At 36.0% G+C, this 18,862-nt stretch overlaps 1 protein-coding gene and 1 long non-coding RNA gene across 3 annotated transcripts in view; one reads left to right on the top strand and one right to left on the bottom strand.

The window, feature by feature from the left end:
• The window catches only part of CNTNAP2 (contactin associated protein 2), a 2,074,761-nt gene that overhangs the window by 1,454,210 nt on the left and 601,689 nt on the right, over window positions 1–18,862 (bottom strand). For both annotated transcript variants that reach the window (XM_082400459.1, XM_082400458.1), the window contains exon 3: window positions 2,441–2,551. In XM_082400459.1, the coding sequence (XP_082256585.1) occupies window positions 2,441–2,551 (111 nt within the window). The remainder of the gene's footprint in view (window positions 1–2,440; window positions 2,552–18,862) is intronic.
• Window positions 1–18,862, top strand: part of LOC309632726 — a 351,315-nt gene that overhangs the window by 43,886 nt on the left and 288,567 nt on the right. The window lies entirely within an intron of this gene.

The following is an 18,862-nucleotide window of genomic DNA, read 5'->3' as shown; positions in this document are numbered from 1 at the left end:
AAAAAATATTTTAACATAACTTTACTAGAATGAAAACAAAAAAACTGTTGATGTTTCTTAATAAAATATATTAATTCCTAAAAAAACAAAAACAAAATAAATCTGCACTTAAAGTTACAGCATCTAGTGGCCTCCTGTTCTGAAAAGTTGGGGGCAGGGGGGAAAAGCACATATCTAATCCCATAGTTTGGTATTTTTATCTTCTTGCATCTGTAACATTTATACTCTCTTCTACAACTGTAATTCCTAAATTATCTAGTCACAATCTTACATTTAAATGAATCACTGCTCAGTATCCATCATTGGACCATGGTTTCTTTCTTTCTTTATTTTTTTCACTCATCTCACTGTTGGTTAGATTCTTTCATTTGTATTCCCGAAGAGGTTGTACGCTTGACATAACTTGACTTGCTCAAATTCACTGGGTATAAAATTCATCAGTCGTATTTTCGCACAGAACTTTCTAAAGAAATATTTTGAGACTGCTTCCTTTCATTAAAGTTGTTTTTGATCTCTCAATATCATGATACTTCCTTTAGGGAATATCACATCCCCTTGACATCTGGGGATATTATGTATTATTTCTTTTCCCTTTTATATTTTATTCCACATTTATTAGTGCTAGGCTGGCCTGCATCATAATTATGATTTTGGGTATGGTAAGTTCTTTGTTTCATGTTTTTCTATCTATATTCTTTTTTTTTTTTTTTTTGGTTTGGTTTTAGTGACTTGTATGGAAAAGGAATACTTTAAAATTTTCATTACTTTGACATACTTAAGGAAAATTTTTGAAAACTTATAGTAACTCACCAGGTCTCTCATGCCCATAGCCTGATGAATATCACATGATGAAATGAGCGTAACTACGCAGATACAGAGAACAGACTGGTGGTTCCCAGAGGCGGGGGTGGGGTGGGGAGGGGTTAAGTGAAATGAGTGGAGGGGGTCAAAAGGTACAAATTTCCAGTTATAAAATAAATAAATCATGAGGATGTAATATGCAGTATGGTGACTATAGTTAACAATAATGCACTACATATTTGAAAGTTACTAAGAGACTAGATCTTAAAATCCTCATTGCAAGAAAAAAAGTTTGTAACTGTGTATAGTGACAGATGTTAACTAGACTTATTGTGGTGATCATTTTTCAATACATACATGTATACACACATGAAATCATTATGTTGTACACCTGAAACTAATATATTATGTCAATTATAGCTTAACTTAAAAAAAAAAGAGCTCACTGAAAAAAATAAAGCAGTTGATGAATACTACTTTTAAATCAAAGCTGTATATATATTTAAAATTTATTTCCTCTACCTCTGTCTGTGTATCTCTTTCACCAAGTTTTTTTTTTTTTTTTTTACTGATTAAGGTATCTTCACACTTGTGTGAATTTCTGTATATATTATTCTACTTTTTCCTTACATATTTTCTTCTCCATTTTGGTCTTTCTGAATCTCTCTGATATTTTTTTCTCTCTTTTCTGATATTTTTTTTCTTTCTTCCCCTCTTCTTTTTTCTTCCCCTTTTGGGTTTTCCCCTGTTCTCTTTTTTTCACCTTTGTTTATATTTTTTCCCTCCCTCCTTTTCCTTCCTTCTTTATTTTTTCACATTTTTTTCCTGAAGTGGTTGTGATTTAAACTTAGTATTTCCTGTTTTACTGAAAAAAAATTATGGGCTTTGTTAGTTGATACATATTTATCCAAAAAAATATTGTTTCTTTCCAAGTTGTCATTCATTGATATTTATATCAGCATTCCTTTGAAGCAAAAGACTTTTAAGTTTCTGTTCTTAATCATCTTCTTGTATTCTCTATCAACTGCTGTCTACTTTGAAATCATCATTTACTAATTAATACCATGTCTTTAAAGTCCAAAAGTCAAATTTTAGCTGCAAATGTACACAAATTTTTACATGGCTTTAGTAACAAAGCTAAATTCTGTGTGCTGGGGGAGAAATTGCAAAGGGTCATATTTTTTCATCCTGTATTTTCAAGAGAAACTAAGTGTATATATTAATAAAAAGGGAAAAAAGCAGTTAATACAAAGTATTCTTTTTCATGCATGGTACACATATTTGGAACCAATTCTTTTTTAACTTCTTTCTAAATGATTTTCTGATTAACAAGACTTCCCTTAACTCAGAACTTTTATGTCATTTTGAATTCATTATCATATGCAACTCCAAAAATCCTTCCTCTTTAATTTACCGTCTCTTATTTCTAGCCCATTTTTTTCTATATCACTCCACAATAGTGGCTACAAAAGAGGTTTATAGTAAGTGTCTATGTCTCTGTTAACAAAAGCGGGGAGAATGATTTTGGGGGCCAGTTAATAGTTGTTGTACGATAAAATATACTTTAGAAATGCAGTTGTAAATATAACATGTTCTCCTTTAATACATTTGTCGACAAATGAAATAAAAGTCGCCTTACCCCCTCGCTTGTTGATCTTGGCATAGCCAGGAGAATAGCTCCCAGACATAGAGCATGAACTGCTGAAAGCTACATGGGGGAGTCCAGACACAAGTGGCTCATCACATTTTTCTGAAAAGACAAGAGAGAGGGATTCAATAAAAATCTTTAAATATTCATTGGATAAAATGATTTGTTAAAATAATCATTGAATATAGTACAAAATTTAAAATCTATCTAGCAAATGATTGGAATCTCGGTAACTCAACTCTGATAATTCTAATAAACCACAGGCACAGTTTAAACCACCTTCTGATTCTCAAGAGTTATAACTATGATAAAGTGCTTTATTCTGAGGGACCTCAACGCAGGCCTGCTATCTCAGAATCATGAATAACATTGTGGTTGTTTATTTCCCAAGCTTTGGAATCTGGCATCTCCTAAAAATCTTCAGTTATTTATTCATTCTAGGGATCCGGGGTTAGAAACATGGAGACTGAAGGAGGGAAGACCAGGAGGAATAATATCCAAACTAAAAGATTAGGAAAGAGGTGTCAGTAAGAGAAGACAAGATAATCGCCAACACGAAAAAGCACTGCTGTCTAAAAAAATTAATCAGTTCCCGTCATACTTGACTAATCAACTGCACTGGAACCAGCCAATCACTCAATTCTACTCCGTGCTTGGCGTCTACACCGCCATTAACTTACTTTCCCTCCTCCCCTGCTACTGCTGACTCTCCCATTTCACTTTGATGGATTGTTCTCACCTTCCTAATGTCTAAATGTTAAAGGGCCTAGGACTCAACTCTTGGGGTTCTATTCAGTCTCCTCTCGCTCTCTGGGAGACTGCACGAAGGGCCATGTCTTCTCAGACTGGAATATCCCCAATCCTACCACCACATGTCACCTGGTCATCTGGTCCAAGAAGCCATCCGTGATCACTGCTGTGAAAGACTGAATAGCCTTCCTACTTCCTCTCTTGCTATAGTCCTTCTGTACACAGTAGCCAAAGGGACAGTTTTAAAAATACAGGTGGGTAAGGTGGCTCCTGTGCTCAACATATCCCCTGGCTCCTGTTCTCAGTCACTTGGAATGAAGTGCAACGTCCTCCAAAGGCCCACAGCGGTCCCTGCAAGAGACCACAAGCCTCGTCCCTCACCTCCCCCAGGCTCTGCTCAATGTTATCTCTCACAATGCAGACGAGCTTTCCTAGTCCACCCAGCTACAAGAATACCGCACTGCCCTCACTCTCTGTACCCACTTCCAGCTTTATTTTCCTTCATAGCATTTAGAGCCATCTGACACGTTGTGTTTTCTCTCATTCAATTGTTTGGTTGCTTTTCTCTTCCACTCGACTGGAAGCTCTATGGAAATAAAGTTTTTGATAGTTTGCTTAATGCTTACTTTCCAGTGATCTGAACAGTACCTGGCACTTGGCACACACTCTCACAACATTTGTAGAAGGAAGGAAGGAAGGGAGGGAGGGAGGGAGGGGGGATAAATGAATGAAAAACAACAACAACAACAACTAAACCCAACAAACTCAGAGTCTCGAAGCATGATGCTGAATTACAACATGGTGCAACACCTAACTTTTAGAGGGATGGTCTTAAATCCCCAACAAGTGTTTACATGTGTTCAGTATTCTGTTTAATATGATACAGAGCTACTGTGTTTTCTAGAATGGCTGCTCTCTCACATATTCATAAACAGGAAAAAAAACTAGCGGTAGAAAGAATGAACTAGTTTTCTTGAAAAGTCACTCAAGTGGAGTGACGTCCCCAATGATACTGGGGAAATGAATTATTATTCATTATCTCACCACTCAAGTGTGTACAAAACTGAAGTTAAAATGAACACATCCATCCTTGTAAATCATAGTCAGATTTCTTATTTTTCTTAGTTCTGCTGCAAGTGCCTCTGAGAAATATGCATGTGTGAATGAATATAGTCCCTGGAAAGTTAAATGTAAAAGAATGAAACGATGAACATAAAATTTATTTAAAAAGTATCAATTCACAAAGTAAGAATCCATAGTGAAGGATTTCATATTAACTGTCTAAAAATTTACTATTCAGTTTAGATGCCAGTGAGCACACATATAAAACCTTGATTTCCTAACTTCTGACTCAGTCTAACTTTGTACAGTCTTTTGATGTAAATTCTGCATTTAACTTTAAGGAGTAATCGTTAGTTCAAAAGTTTCCATTATATTAAGAATGTGCTAATGTTCATTCATTTTTATTTTATTCATTCATATAAAATAAGAATCTATGACATATAGACACTACTATATACAAAACAAATAACCAATAACCAACAAGGACCTACTTTATAGCACAGAGAACTATCCTCAATATTTTGTAATAACCTATAAGGGAGAAGAATTGGAAAAAGAACATATATATATATATATATATATATATATATGAATCACTTTGCTGAACACCTGAAACTAAGAAAACATTGTAAATCAACTATACTTCAATAAAAAATAAAAGAAAATAAAATAATAAAAATAAAATAAATAAATAAATATGTAAAAAAGAACCTGTGCTGTGCCAGGCACAGGAAATGCAGCAGTACATGAAACTGACAACATTCCTGTCCTCATATAATTTATGTTCCAGCAGAAACTAAAAATAAGTAAAACAAAAACAAACAGGTAAAAACATAAAGGTTAATTTATAGTATGAGACAGTGAAAAATACTACAGAGAGACACTAAATATGAAAGAGGGGGCAAGGAGTTTGGGGGGTGGGGTGGAGGTCTGAGAGAGTTGCTGTTTTTTGCTGCCTAGTCAAGAAAAGCCCCTTTGATCAGGTGACATCTGAGTAGTAATTTGAAGGAAAAGAGGAAGTGAGCTCTGCTAGAAATCAACAGGATCATGCCAGGAGAAACCTTTTCTAGTCTAAACCTGCTCAATAAGGCTAGCTTATACCTGGTAATAAGGAATGACACATTTTCCAAAAGTAAGCATTCAATGCATATATAGTTACATGTTACACATGGAAAGTAATTAAAATGAAGTTGATAAATAATTAAGTGATCCATTAGCAAGTTTAAATTTAGAATAAATATAGCAGTTATAAAACCTGAAGATAGTTTATCCTTATTACATTTTTTTAAAAAATTTGACTTCCGTAACAAATTAATCATCTTCATACGAAATTAAAATTTTTCCACTGATTTTTAAAACTCATATAAACCAAAATAACAAAATTAGAATAAAACTTGGATCAGGAAAGATAAGAGCATATAAAAGATTATTTGCTTTTTTTAAAAAAGGGGACTATAAAATTATTATCAGAATTTAAGCATCGGCAACCTCACAATCTTCTAAACTGAGACAAAATCTATAACCATGTAATTAAGAAAAATGCTACATAACTGTATGTTCTCCTGGAAGACTTTAATCACAAATATTTCTTTAGATCTTACTCTATGCTCCATACTGTTCTAACAAGTTTGGGCAATAAAATCTACCTATGTATCATCTATCTATCTATCTATCTACCTCCCATCCCCTCATGAGATGCAATAATATATGGACCCATATAAAGTAATTAAACATGAAACAAGAGAATAATACCGCCAGTTTGTAATTCAATGCTGAATAGAATATAATCAAGTACTGAAAGTAACAAATAAATTAAAAATGCAGGGCTGTTTTTTAGGTGACTTCCTTGTCACTACTTGCTCTGTCCTAAGTGTGTGACCTTGAGTATGTCAGTTAACCCCCTTTCTACAGATGACTCACATATAATATGAAGAAATCAGCTAAGATTCTCGCAAGCCCTAAAACCCCCGAGCATTGTCAAGCACAGGAGGCCACAACTATATCCCACAGGCCAAATCTGGCCCACTGCTCCTCGCTTTTGTAAGTAAAGTTGTGTTGGAGAACAGCCTCACTCACTCATTTATGTATTGTATGCGGCTATATTCACAGGGCAGCACAATGTCACAAAATGAGACTATACGGCCTCCACCTATGGGATGCAGCAAAAGCAGTTATAAGAGAGAAGTTTATAGCAATACAATCCTACCTCAAGAAACAAGAAACATGAAACATCTCAAATAAACAACTTAACCTTACACCTAAAGCAATTAGAGAAAGAAAAAAAAAAAAACCCCAAAGTTAGCAGAAGGAAAGAAGTCATAAACATCAGATCAGAAATAAATGAAAAAGAAATGAAGAAAACAATAGCAAAGATCAATAAAACTAAAATCTGGTTCTTTGAGAAGATAAAATTGATAAACCATTAGCCAGACTCATCAAGAAAAAAAGAGAGAAGACTCAAATAAATAGAATTAGAAATAAAAAAGAAGTAACAACTGACACTGCAGAAATACAAACGATCATGAGCAATTACTACAAGCAACTATATGCCAATAAAATGGACAACCTGGAGGAAATGAACAAATTCTGAGAAAAGCACAACCTTCCGAGACTGAACCAGGAAGAAATAGAAAATATAAACAGACCAATCACAAGCACTGAAATTGAAACTGTTATTAAAAATCTTCCAACAAACAAAAGCCCAGGACCAGATGGCTTCACAGGCGAATTCTATCAAACATTTAGAATAGCGCTAACACCTGTCCTTCTCAAATTCTTCCAAAATACAGCAGAGGGAGGAACACTCCCAAACTCATTCTATGAGGTCACCATCACCCCGATACCAAAACCAGACAAAGATGTCACAAAGAAAGAAAACTACAGGCCAATATCACTGATGAACATAGATGCAAAAATCCTCAACAAAATACTAGCAAGCAGAATACAGCAGCACATTAAAAGGATCATACACCATGACCAAGTGGGGTTTATCCCAGGAATACAAGGATTCTTCAATATACGCAAATCAATGTGATACACCATATTAACAAATTGAAGAATAAAAACCATATGATCATCTCAATAGATGCAGAAAAAACTTTGGACAAAATTCAACAACAATTTATGATAAAAACCCTCCAGAAAGTAGGCATAGAGGAAACTTACCTCAACATAATAAAGGCCATATATGACAGACCCACAGCCAACATCATCCTCAATGGTGAAAAACTGAAACCATTTCCACTAAGATCAGGAACAAGACAAGGTTGCCCACTCTCACCACTATTATTCAACATTGTTTTGGAAGTTTTAGCCACAGCAATCAGAGAAGAAAGAGAAATAAAAGGAATCCAAATCAGAAAAGAAGAAGTAAAGCTGTCATTGTTTGCAGATGACATGATACTATACATAGAGAATCCTAAAGATGCTACCAGAAAACTACTAGAGCTAGTCAATGGATTTGGTAAAGTAGCAGGATACAAAATTAATGCACAGAAATCTCCTGCATTCTTACACACTAATGATGAAAAATCTGAAAGAGAAATTAAGGAAACACTCCCACTTACCACTGCAACAAAAAGAATAAAATACCTAGGAATAAATCTACCTAAGGAGACAAAAGACCTATATGCAGAAAACTATAAGACACTGATGAAAGAAATTAAAGATGATACCAACAGATGGAGAGATATATCATGTTCTTGGATTGGAAGAATCCACATTGTGAAAACGACTATACTCCCCAAAGCAATCTACAGATTCAATGCAATCCCTATCAAATTACCACTGGCATTTTTCACAGAACTAGAATAAAAAATTTCACAATTTGTATGGAAACACAAAAGACCCTGAACAGCCAAAGCAATCTTGAGAAAGAAAAACGGAGCTGGAAGAATCAGGCTCCCTGACCTCAGACTATACTACAAAGCTACAGTCATCAAGACAGTATGGTACTGGCACAAAAACAGAAATATAGATCAATGGAACAGGATAGAAAGCCCAGAGATAAACCCATGCACATATGGTCACCTTATTTTTGATAAAGGAGGCAAGAATATACAAGGGAAAAAAGACAGCCTCTTCAATAAGTGGTGCTGGGAAAACTGGACAGCTACATGTAAAAGAATGAAATCAGAACACTCCCTAACACCATACACAAAAATAAACTCAAAATGGATTAAAGACCTAAATGGAAGGCCAGACACTATAAAACTCTTAGAGGAAAACATAGGCAGAACACTCTATGACATAAATCACAGCAAGATCCTTTTTGACCCACCTCCTAGAGAAATGGAAATAAAAACAAAAATAAACAAATGGGACCTAATGAAACTTAAAAACTTTTGCACAGCAAAGGAAACCATAAACAAGACGAAAAGACAACCCTCAGAATAGGAGAAAGTGTTTGCAAATGAAGTAACTGACAAAGGACTAATCTCCAAAATTTACAAGTAGCTCATGCAGCTCAATATCAAAAAAACAAACAACCCAACCCAAAAATGGGCAGAAGACCTAAATAGACATTTCTCCAAAGAAGATATACAGATTGTCAACAAACACATGAAAGGATGCTCAACATCACTAATCATTAGAGAAATGCAAATCAAAACTACAATGAGGTATCACCTCACACCAGTCAGAATGGCCATCATCAAAAAATCTACAAACAATAAATGCTGGAGAGGGTGTGGAGAAAAGCGAACCCTCTTTCACTGTTGGTGGGAATGTAAATTGATACAGCCACTATGGAGAACAGTATGGAAGTTCCTTAAAAAACAAAAAGTAGAACTACCACATGACCCAGCAATCCCACTACTGGGCGTATGCCCTGAGGAAACCATAATTCAAAATGAGTCATGTACCATAATGTTCACTGCAGCTCTATTTACAATAGCCAGGACATGGAAGCGACATAACTGCCCATTGACAGATGAATGGATAAAGAAGATGTGGCACATATATACAATGGAATATTACCAGCCATAAAAAGAAACGAAATTGAGTTATTTGTAGTGAGGTGGATGGACCTAGAGTCTGTTATACAGAGTGAAGTAAATCAGAAAGAGAAAAACAGATACCATGTGCTAACTCATATATATGGAATCTAAAAAAAGAAAAAAAAATGGTTATGAAGAACCTAGGGGCAGGACGGGAATAAAGACACAGACCTACTAGAGAATGGACTTGAGGACAAGGGGAGGGGGAAGGGTAAGCTGGGACAAAGTGAGAGAGTGGCATGGACATATATACACTACCAAATGTAAAATAGATAGCTAGTGGGAAGCAGCCGCATAGCACAGGGAGATCAGCTCGGTGCTTTGTGACCATCTAGAGGGGTGGGATAGGGAGGGACATGCAAGAGGGAAGAGATATGGGGATATATGTATATGTATAGCTGATTCACTTTGTTATAAAGTAGAAACTAACACACTATTGTAAAGCAGTTATACTCCAATAAAGATGTTAAAAAAAAAAAGAGACTATATGGCCTCCAAAGCAAAAGTATTTACTATCTGACCTTTTACAGAAAAAGTTTTACAACCTCTGGTTTAGTATAATACATATTCCATGTATCCACGAAGAAGAAAGCTTAATGATCAATTATGGTAACAGGTAACATACAAATAATGAATACGACCTGAAGAATTGAGGGCATATAGATGAAGAGGGTTGAGAACACTGTAGAGAGAGGAAACGCTTAGGCAAAATCAGGGAGAGTACAACGGGGATGAAATTTCCTGGAGATGCTTGTCGCTGCACTCCGTGTGTGCCCATATTGCTAGACTGACTATGATGGTGAACTATCCATTTCTATCTCCAACTGTAATAATAGTTATTATACATTCCATCTTCCAAAGAGACAGCTTGCTTGTTGTTCTAGAACATGTGTCTCAATATTCTGCAGACATTAAATATTAGGAAATCAAGCAAATCCCCAGAAGAAGTTAGAATTTTTATAGTAGTAGTAGTAGTAGTAGTAGTAGTAGAGAGAGAGAATGTTAACATTTGAAATAATTTAGTATTGTATTTTCCCATACTAGGATGTCTTCCAAAACTACAGCCACACAGTTATGGCAAATATTCGGTCTCCAGTGTACTTCCATTCCAGGGAATCTTGGATGAAAACTAGAGGAGCAGATGGGCCTTGAGTTTTATTTTCATACAATTTCAGTCAGTCTTCAGACGAGCTGTAAGAATTCTGTACGAATTCAAGCTGGAACAGAGGAAATGATTGGCGAAGAGAGGTAAAATTGCTGTTGCCCTTCACCTATGAGAGTGTGGCCAAGAGAGATCTCTATTGGCAAGCAGTATGGGCAGGAATTTGCAAGGTCAAATGACTTCAGAACAGATGTAACTGACATCAGAGTATCATTCAATTGTATCTGTGATTGAAAAATAATGTTGGAAAATTTTCATAACACATCTTTAAAAAGTATAGCGCTTAAATATATGTTTTATACCACACATTTGGAAATACAAACCGGATACCCAGAAAACAATTAAGACTAGCAAAGGACTCCAACACCAAACAGTGCTATCAGGATGGAAATTCTAGCAGTATCTTCGATTCGTATTTAGGAAAAAAAACAACAACTGGAAAAGGCATATTCTCAGGGGAATACATAACTCAATGGTCTCCTTACATCCTATGCATTCAATTCCTAACTTTTGAAGCTAGAGCTACATTACTCTTCCTGCCTCAGGTTTTATGACCCTTCCTCTCCATTGTCAGGGAAAATTTAAGAGGCCAGACCTCCCCCTAAACTCTTCTGTTTCCAATCAATAGCCTCCTGCCTTGCTCCTTATGGCCAAAATTATCTTCAAATCCAAGCTAAACGTCTGTGCTAATTCCCTAGTAGCAACTCATTTCCTTCAGAGATGGTCTCTCTTCCCCTGACGCTCATTTCAGGGTCTGGAGTCCCATCTCGATGCTCCAGGACTGCATCGTGCCTCCCACTCCCGAATTTCCTGAGGCTCTGTCTGCTCACCCAGGTGCCCAAACATAGCCAACTGCTGTCCTCACCAGCTGAGACTGCAACTACCTGTGTACCCACCTACTGATGACGATGCCATCCTCTGTACCATCTCCCTGACTTCCTAGACAAAGCATGCTTTTTGTTAATTTGCTTCAAAGACAGCGGAAAATCCTTTGGACAAATGAGGCGTTATTTCTTGTCTAGCCTAGTGGATAGTTTCAGGATTTGAATGAAAAGGAGACTGAAGTCATGACTCAGGTGCTTCCTGAGTAATCACTGAGGTTAATATCGCCCCTTAAATTCTTCACAAATTATAAGAAGCATCAGTTTCCACACTCTGACCAAGAGAAGACTTGTATGGGATCTAGTACTTCTTTATTTTAGAGACTTTATTCCCAAGATTATGATTCCTTGTGTGTGTTTTCTTTTAATTTTCCTCTCAATAAAGAGGAGAGAACAAGGAAGGAAGGAAGGAAGGAAGGGAGAGAAGGAAGGAAGGAAGGAAGGAAGGAAGGAGGGAAGACAGCACTAACAATAACCTCACAATATTTCTTTACAGCTGTGGCAGATCCACTATTTTTACTCCCTATAAACTTGGGCCACTGCTTACAGAAGTATTTTGTTTTGATGCACTTAGAAACATGGTGCTTTGTCTTCTTTCCTTGACGCGCATTACTTGAATAGGCTCTGTATTTTTCACCTCAGGACTTTGCTAACTTTAGCATTCTATTAAAAAACCAAAACAAACTGAGCTCATTCCACATGTAATCTGTGGAAATCCCATACCCCAATTACTTCTCTCTATGGAAAGGGTGTAATCCTATCTGGAAGCCAAATGTCTTTAAATTTAATAATTTACAGATGTATTTTGACATATAAGTATTGTATTATTCCTTGAATGTATGGCAAGTACAGGGAATATAAATAAGACTTTCTCTTCCAGTATTTTTTAATAATTTTTTTCAAGTTCAGTTATTTTAACCTAACCTGGTCTAATAAATATTTTCTTGGGATAGTTGTGACTTTCAAAGGTAGTATTAGGCTGAGGTTTCCGCAATATTAGCACATGGAGGAACATTAGCACATTAGCACATGCTCTGCACAATAAAAAGATCGAGATTTTATTCCTAAGGGCCAGAATTTGGAGGACTAGCTTCTGTCTTATCCACAGTCTCCTCAGTTTTTCCATTACTTCAAATGTCTAGTTTTGGGTCAGTTTTTCTATGATATTTTACATCATAGCAATAGAAAGTAAATGGTTAAAAAAATCCGTGTTATAGGAGCATTCTAGAAAAATGTTTGCTCCTCCTTAGCGCAAAACCACCAAGGACTCCAACTCATCTCCTAGTTTATATATCTTCACTTCCATCATATTTTCCTCCCACTCTTCTGATTCATACCTTGCTTTGTGTACCTTCTCCAATTTCCCTGGCCTACTCTGTGTCACTAGAAATAAGATCCATTTTTTTCCTGATCCTATAAAATGTCATACAATACAGAGATAGAAAGGACTCTCATAATGCATAGAAGTAATCACTGTTAGAAGTCTTCACACAAACACACACACTCACACACACACACACACACACACACACACTACATTTAATATAACATATATGTTTAAATAAGCGAGAACATTTACCATCTGGTCTTTAGCCTACTTTGACCTATCACAGAGATTCCCATACAAATATTGCCTTCTGTTTTAAAATAAAAATAAATATTGTTTTTGTGTATTTAATTTTATATAGGGACCTTTATTATTTATATCTGGATCTGCATAGCAGGGTTAAATTCCTGCACAGAAAATGCAAGAGTATTAGCTCATTGGTAAAACAGATTATGTAGTTAAGTTGAGAATTAATTGTCCTTTCATACAATGTATGGAAGAATGGATTTAGTTTCCTTTACCTACTCCACAAAGAACTTAGCGGTCATGAAGAGAAGTGCAATTAGTTTGCCATCAAATGTTAATTTAGGGAAAAGTTAAACATAATGAATTTAGAACTAAATCAACTGAGTGGACATATTTTATCTGATATGCAATGAAAATCATTAAGTGAAAAAAGGAAACTTATATCTCCCCCTTTTTCTTCTCACTGAATCTTTCCTGTTTACTAGTCAATGGAGGTGACTCTATTTACTTTTTTGTTCATTTTCTATTCAATGGGACACAGCCCAATGTGCTACATATGCATTACAGTAGCCATGCGCTAAATAAGGCATCTGTCCCTCTTCCATCTCAGTAGCATAAACAGTAGAGACCATTAAACCAAAATCAGCAAATAAAGAAATAGTAGTAGCAATCATTTATTGAGTACTTATGTGGCAGGCAATATAGTAAATATTCTGAGAGAATTCTCTCAGTGAGTTACTTTAGTAAGCCTTTGACATAGGTATCATTACCATTTTACAGATGAGGAAGCTTGAGACCTCACAGCTAAAGAATGATAGAACCAGGACAAAAACCAAGTGTGCCTGATTATAAGACCTATGTTTTTGAGGTCTACATTTCAAGGTCACGGCATCTCCAGATTCACTTTGGATAAAATTTGTGTATGTTGCATTGGATTTATTCCTAGGTGTACAGATCTCCTAATAATATTGAAGTGGTCAGATTTTTCTTACCACTTCCCATTTTGATCCCAGGAATTTACTTAAAGTGATACCCTATACCATGATATTGCAACAGTTACAATATCTTCTGTCCACAGCAGATCCAGACCTTTCAACTAAAAGGAAGAGACTCCTGCAGTTTTACATAGGTGTTCTCAGAGAAAACCATACTGAATCAGCCACTCAGTTGATATGCCTACATCCAATGAGTACAACATTCAGCAGAGGATATCAAATTTATTCCATTTATTCATGTAATAAATATTTATTGGGTACTTATTTCCTGATTCAAACTTTATCCCTTTAAAATCCATTTTCTTCACAGTCGCCAGATGGATCTTTTAAAAATGGGGATCAGATTATTCCTGGCCATTGCTCCTGATGGCTTCCCCTCGCATTGAGTATGTTATCCCAACTCCACCAAAGCCTGCAATGGTCTGGCCCTGAGTGATCTCTGGTGTTATTTTATTTCACTCTTCTCCTCTGGGTCACTAAGCTCTTCATTTCACTCTCCTTTCTCTTTTTCAGACACACAAAGCACACTCCCTCTCACAGCCCTTTCCCCCTTCCCTGCCTCCTGGCTAGAATTCCCTTCATCAGGTCTAAAGAGGGCTGGCTTCTCTCCAGGCTGCCCCCAACTCAAATACCATCCCCTCTTCGGCCAGTGGCTAAATTCACCAACTCAATTTTCACCTTCATATGCCCCAAACATTACTTGCTATTTAATGGATTGCACTGTTTTATTTTGTTCACAGCACCAATCACAATCTAAAATTACCTTGACTGTTTATTTTTTTAAATTTGTTTATTACTTGTTGACTGGGTAGTAAGGACAATGGGAACGGGGCATGTGCCTGTCCTGTTGAGCCTGTATTCCCAGGGCCTAAGAACCTGGCATGCAGCACGAATGCCATAAAAGGCTATTGCATCAATGAATTACTGAAAATGATAGGTAATAAATCCATCTAAATGTGAGCAAGGCACAATAGTTCCTAGTTTTGGCTGTTGAGATGTATCCACTTTATCTATCTAATGGACATTTTTGCATTTTTCCATTTTAAAAACTGCTTGTGCAGAGAGAGTTGACTTTATCCCATGATGTTACGTGTAGATCTTCCTCGCTGTATCCCACGTGAGAGAGAGCATCTCTCTGTTCTTTACCACCTTAAAATCACCTGTCATTTGAACCCTTGGATTATATTGAGGGTTCTTCTATATCATCAGTACACGCCTTTAGAACTTTTAAAATATCTTGGCTCCAGCAAATGAATTTTTAAGAGTTGAAGTTACTGACTTTTCTGAGAGAGCTCTTTTACAGCTCTTCTTTGTTTTCAAAAGAACATAAGAATTTGGTATTTCGAATATAACACTTTCATCCTGTATCATTGACAATCTACTGTGATAAGTATCTCTTTATACTTTGATCTCCCTGCTATGTGGTGATTCTTCTGGAAGGAAGGGAACTTCATTACGTTCTCAATGTACGGAAAATAGAACATATAGTAGGAATCTTCATATACTTTGAAAAATATTGAACACCATCAGTTCAGTAGCATCTGATAACGAATAGCTTCAATGTTATTATCTAAAAAAGTCAGATCAACTTTCTTCCATTCTGCCTTTTTTTAGTCCAATAGCTATATTCAGAAAAAGTTTAAGGTAGTATAACTAGAAAATCAGTCACGTTGCAAGAATCATGGTTATAAATCAAATAGGAAATTGTCTGGTCTGCATGTACCAAGGGCGAATTACTCAAGACCTGTAGTTCAAATTTTGCTGGACATTTAACAGCTGCAGCATGTTTCTGACATATGGTTTAACAGATTAATCAGTTACAAATTATCTACTGAACTGTTAATACTAGAAAAAAATTGATTTGTGAGGCTTTAAAAGTTTTTGTCTCCTCTAAGTCAATCTTCTAATTTCAGAGAAATCAATCCTATCACAAAAAATAATATCAACTTTTACCCTTTGTGTAATATAGAAAAGGTTGTGAAATTTAATTCATATTACTTCATGAAAAAAAGGAAATGGTATTCAAAAATAGCATCAACTATTTGCCCTGGAGCCAGGCAGAGGTTTTAATCTCTAATATAATGGTGAACAGTGTCCTTTCTGTTTTTTTTAACTTAACTTCTAGTCTTGTAAGGAGGCAGAGCTACCTAGCACTTTTAATAAAGCAATAATTTGAAGAGTGTCAAGGTCAACTGCAGTATGACTAAATGAACTTGAGGACTCTTCTAGCTGACAAGGGCAACCTTCCTATGGATGAGGCTATTTTGGATTGCAATTTGTTGGTTCACTGGTAAACGTCTCAGTTTTTGACCCTCTAGTTTCATTTACTGGTTAATTCAAAGACAGTATTCACCAATAAGATGCAATGTACTTATTGACAACCAAGTCTATTTCTTAGTCTACTTAACCCACTTCCACTTTTAAATCATTAACTAAAGAGCTATAGATAAACATCCTCTGGTGTTCCTGACTCAAGTCACGTCAGATTTGATCATGCACTTAATTGGTACAAAGTGGACAGTGGACCATTAGACAGTCAATAAAGTGAAGCTGTTGAAGAATGTTTAATTAATTGACAAATATTTACGGGACGTTAAGATAAAGAAAAATGGGCCATGAAACAGTGCTTAGACTATACTCCCTATTTTATCAAGTGTATATTTATAGACCAAAATATGGCTGAAAGAATATTAAACCAAAATGTTAACCATAATGTCACATTTATGATGATAATTACAACTTTTATTTTCCTCTCTGTTTCCTACTTTTTTTGAAATATTCTTCAAATAACATGTATTGATTTTATAATAAGATATGAAAAATAACTGGTATTAAGGAAAACTGCTCAGTGATTATGAATTTAAGATGATATGCATTCATTTATTCATTCAACAATTATTTATTAAGTGCCCACAGTAGGTATGCAGCCGGGAACAACACAGAGTTTTCTATTATAATAAATAACACATTTAAAAAATACACAGTGTATCAGATGGTGATAATTATTATGGGGGAAAATAGAGCAGGGAAGGAACTTGAGGGTACCTACTGGGGGTTGGGGGGGGTGAGTGAATGTCCTTTCAATGAGGCATCTGAGAAGCCCTCATTGATAAGATCATTTTTGGGCACAGATTTCATGGAAAAGAGGGAACAAGCTAACAGGTTTCCTAATATCTGTGGAATGGTGGTTTCAGGGAGAGAAATAAAAGTGAGAAAGACCAGGAGCAGGATGGGCACGAAGGCCAGTGTGGAAGGAGCAGGAGAAGCATGGGGTAAACAAAAAGGAAACAGATCAGACAGACGATGGGGAGTGAGCGAGAGGCTGGGCTTGTAGGTCCTTGGAGGGGATTGTAAGGAGTTGGGCTTTAGCAACTTTCAAACTTTTTTAGCAACTTAAGTCCTTAGAGCAGAAAATGTGATATTTTACCAAATTTAATATAAAGGAAGTGAAAGTTTAATGTAAATAGTTTAATGTATTTTTTAAACATCTTTATTGGAGTATAATTGCTTTATAATGGTGTGTTAGTTTCTGCTTTATAACAAAGTGAATCAGCTATACGTATACATATATCCCCATATCTCCTCCCTCTTGCGTCTCCCTCCCACCCTCCCTATCCCACCTCTCTAGGTGGTCACAAAGCACGGAGCTGATCTCCCTGTGCTATGCGGCTGCTTCCCACTAGCTATCCATTTTACATTTGGTAGTGTATATAAATCCTAATGTATTTTTTATAAGACCGATTTTTACAGCAGTTTTATGTTTACAACAAAATTGTGAGGGCGGTACAGAGATTTCCCATACACCCGCATTCCAACACGATTATCAACATCACTCACAAGAATGTTACATTTGTTACCAATGATGAACCTACATTGACACATTATAATCTCCCCAAATCCATAGCTTATTTTAGGATTCACTCTTCATGTCATACATTTAATGGGGGCTTGAACAAATTATGATGACATCCATGCATCATTGTAGTGTCACAGAATAATTTCACTGCCCTAAAAATACCCTTTGCTACATCTATTCATCTCCCCCAAACTCCGATTATTTTTACTGTCTCTATCATTTTGCCTTTTCCAGAATGTCATATAGTTGCAATCACAGGGCATGTAGCCTTTTCAGATTGGCTTCTTTCACTTGGTAGTATGTGTTTAACTCTCCTCCATGTCTTTTCATGGCTTAATAGCTCATTTCTTTTTAGTGCTAAAGAATATTTCATTGTCTGGATGTATCACAGTTTCTTTATCCATTTACCTACTGAAGGATATCTTGATTGTTTACAAGTTTTAGCAATATGAAAAAGCTGTTATAAACATCCATGTACAGGTTTTTGTCAGGGGTAAGGACAGTTTGATGTTTTAATATTTAACGAAAACATGGGAGGATAAGAAAAAATTCATTAGATAGAAGATGAAAGAGAAGAACATTCAAGGCAATGGAATCAGTATCACAAAAAGGCATAAGTATAGGAATGCCTAGTGTCTTTAAGGAGGCATGAGACACAAGCTAACAGAATCTTAAACAAAACAAAACAAAACAAACAAACAAAAAACAAACAAACAAAAACAAAACAAAACAAACAAATAAAAAACCTCAACAACTTATTGCAGCTGCCTAACACGCTCTTTTCCCAATATTCTCTTGGATAACTTATCACATCTTAAATGACAGGAGAAGAGACCTTCTCCAACTCTACCATACCTTAAGCTACATTTAGTCTGTCTCCATTCTTTCTCAGAGAACCTACTTCCTTTCCTTTATAGCAACTATGACGAATAGGACTCACGTACTCATCTGTGCATTTCCTTGTTTAATGATGACTCCACCGTGAGTTGTTCATCCTCACGGATGAAGTTCTCGATAGTTTTCTTCACTTCTCTGTTCCCAGCACAGATCGGTGTCCAGAATGAATGAACAGCAGGTGGTTCAGAGGGTAGCAATCACTGAATTCATAGAGGGGTTGATCGGGATAAGGATGCTGAG

The sequence above is a fragment of the Balaenoptera borealis genome (assembly GCF_965194805.1).
Source record: "Balaenoptera borealis genome assembly, chromosome: 7".
Taxonomy (NCBI): domain Eukaryota; kingdom Metazoa; phylum Chordata; class Mammalia; order Artiodactyla; family Balaenopteridae; genus Balaenoptera; species Balaenoptera borealis.
The sequence above is the reverse complement of the archived record's forward strand: the minus strand, read 5'-3'. Positions and strand labels throughout refer to the sequence as shown.